The sequence below is a fragment of the Eimeria mitis genome, genomic scaffold (genome assembly GCF_000499745.2).
Source record: "Eimeria mitis Houghton genomic scaffold, Emh_scaff2619, whole genome shotgun sequence".
In the NCBI taxonomy this organism is placed as follows: domain Eukaryota; phylum Apicomplexa; class Conoidasida; order Eucoccidiorida; family Eimeriidae; genus Eimeria; species Eimeria mitis.
The window spans coordinates 1-2058 of NW_013570959.1; the positions used below are offsets into that span (position 1 = coordinate 1).

The 2058-nt window shown below is 50.0% G+C and overlaps 1 protein-coding gene across 1 annotated transcript in view; it reads left to right on the forward strand.

Annotated features, from left to right (window-relative positions):
* Positions 1-1114: 1114 nt before the first annotated feature.
* EMH_0056310 (uncharacterized protein) overlaps positions 1115-2058 on the forward strand; it is a gene marked incomplete at both ends in the record, with an annotated part of 1790 nt that continues 846 nt past the window's right edge. The window contains 2 exons of the mRNA XM_013497345.1: positions 1115-1430; positions 1930-1964. Of these exons, the coding sequence (XP_013352799.1) occupies positions 1115-1430; positions 1930-1964 (351 nt within the window). The remainder of the gene's footprint in view (positions 1431-1929; positions 1965-2058) is intronic.

The window sequence follows — 2058 nt, forward strand, 5'->3', positions numbered from 1 at the left end:
AAAAAAAAAAAAAAAAGAGGCAGGTGATCCAGCTATCTTCGGCTGAAAATAGAAGTAAATAATTAAATAAATAAAATTAATTTATTTATTTTTATTTATTTAATGTTTATAATTTTCATTTGCTGGTTTGTTTTTTGCTCTTCTGCTGCTGCTGCAGCAGCAGCCCGGTGTCTGTGTGCGGGTCACTGGTACGGCGCTGCTGCTGCAGCGTTGCTGCTGCAGCACTGCAGCAAAAGTATATAAATAAATAATTTATTTAAATATATTAAAAATAAAAACAAAAATTATGCTTGTTGCAGCAAACAAACAAATGTTGCTGCTGCTGCTGCTGCATACTGCTGGCTGCAGCCGGAAGGCACGGGGCCCCCCACCCCGCTTCAGGGGGGCCCCCCAGGGGGCCCCCCAAAGAGAAAGAATAGATGTTTATAAAAAAAAGAAAAAAGAAAGAATAGTTGTTGTGTTTACGACTCAAAAATGCTAGTTTTATGCATGCAGCTCTCTCTCTGGTTGTTGCTGTAGTGGCTTTTGTGTGCCGCTGTTGCTGCAGCAAGCTCCTGAGCAGCAGCAGCAGCAGCAGCAGCAGCAGCAGCAGGAGCAGCAGTAGCAGCTGGAACAGCAGCATACACTGCAGCAGTAGCTGCAAATGTTGCATGCTCAGCAGCTTGTTTCTCGTTGATAGCTCTGGGGTGTACAGACACATGCTGCAGCAGCAGCAGCAGCAGCAGCAGCAGCAGCTTCTCCGCCCTTCTCTTTTGCTGCTATTCTTCTAATTTATTTGCTGCATGCATTGTTAACATTGTTCTGAGGAGGAACCCTCAAAGCAGCAGCAAGCGCAGCAACACCGGCATCAGCAGCAGCAGCAGCAGCAGGAGCAGCAGTCACTGCAGCAGCGGCAGCAGCAGGTGCAGCAGAAGCAGCTGCAGCAGTAGCAACAGCAGCAACAACAACAAGAGCAGCAGCGGGAGCAACCGAAGCTTCACAAGCAGAGACAGCAGCAACATCAGCAGCAGCAGCAACATCAGCAGCAGCAGCAAGAGCAGCAGCAGCAAAAGCAGCAGCCAGAGAAGACACAAAGATGGCTGCAGCGGCCCGCTGTGTGTCCCCCTGAACACAGATGCTGCAGCTGCAGCAGCCACCAGCAACAACCTCACCATTACCTGCAGCAGTTGCAGCAGCAGCAGCAGCAGCAGCAGCAGGAGCAGCAGCAGCAGCAGCAACAGCAGCAATTCCCGCTGCATCCCTGCTGCAGCAGGAGTTGTCTGATTTGCTGCACAATCATCATCTATATCTGCAGCCCATTTCCCTTCCTCTACTCCCTCCTCAGCAGCAGCAGCAGCAGCAGCAGGAGCAGGAGCAGCAGCAGCAGCAGCAGCAGCAGCAGCAGCAGCAGCAGCAGGATGAAATTTGGATCGAAGCTACGCAGCTATGCTGTGCCTGAGTGGCAGCAGCATTACGTCGACTACCAGTACTTAAAAACTCTGCTGAAGCAGCAAAAAAAAAAAATAGAAACTGCACAGACACCAGGATATCTAGCTAAGCTGCTGCCTGCTAGCTGGCAGTAAGTCCTCCTCCTGCTGCTGCTGCTGCTGTTGCTGTTGCTGCTGCTGCTGCTGCTGATGAGGATGATGATGATGATGATGATGATGATGTTGCTGCTGCTGCTAGTGCTGCTACTTGCGGCGGTGCTGCTGCTGCTGCTGCTTCTGCTGCTGGTGTTGCTGGGCGCCTCTTTTGGCTGCTAAGGCTACTCCTGCTGCTGTTGCTGCTGCTGCTGCTGTTGCTGCTGCTGTTGCTGCTGCTGTTGCTGTTGCTGCTGCTGCTGCTGCTGCTGTTGCTGCTGTTGGTGGGTGGGCGTAGCTGCTGCAGCTTCTCTTTTTTTATTTTTAGGGTTTAGGGTTTAGGGTTTAGGGTTGTTTGTTGCTGCTGCAGGCAAACCCCTGAAAGGGGGTCGAGCGCAGGCGACGGTGCGTTGCGGTGTCTGTACACCTGAGCTGTTTGTTGCGGTTTTTTTTTTTTTTTTTTTTTTTTTTTTTTTTTTTTTTTTTTTTTTTTTTTTTT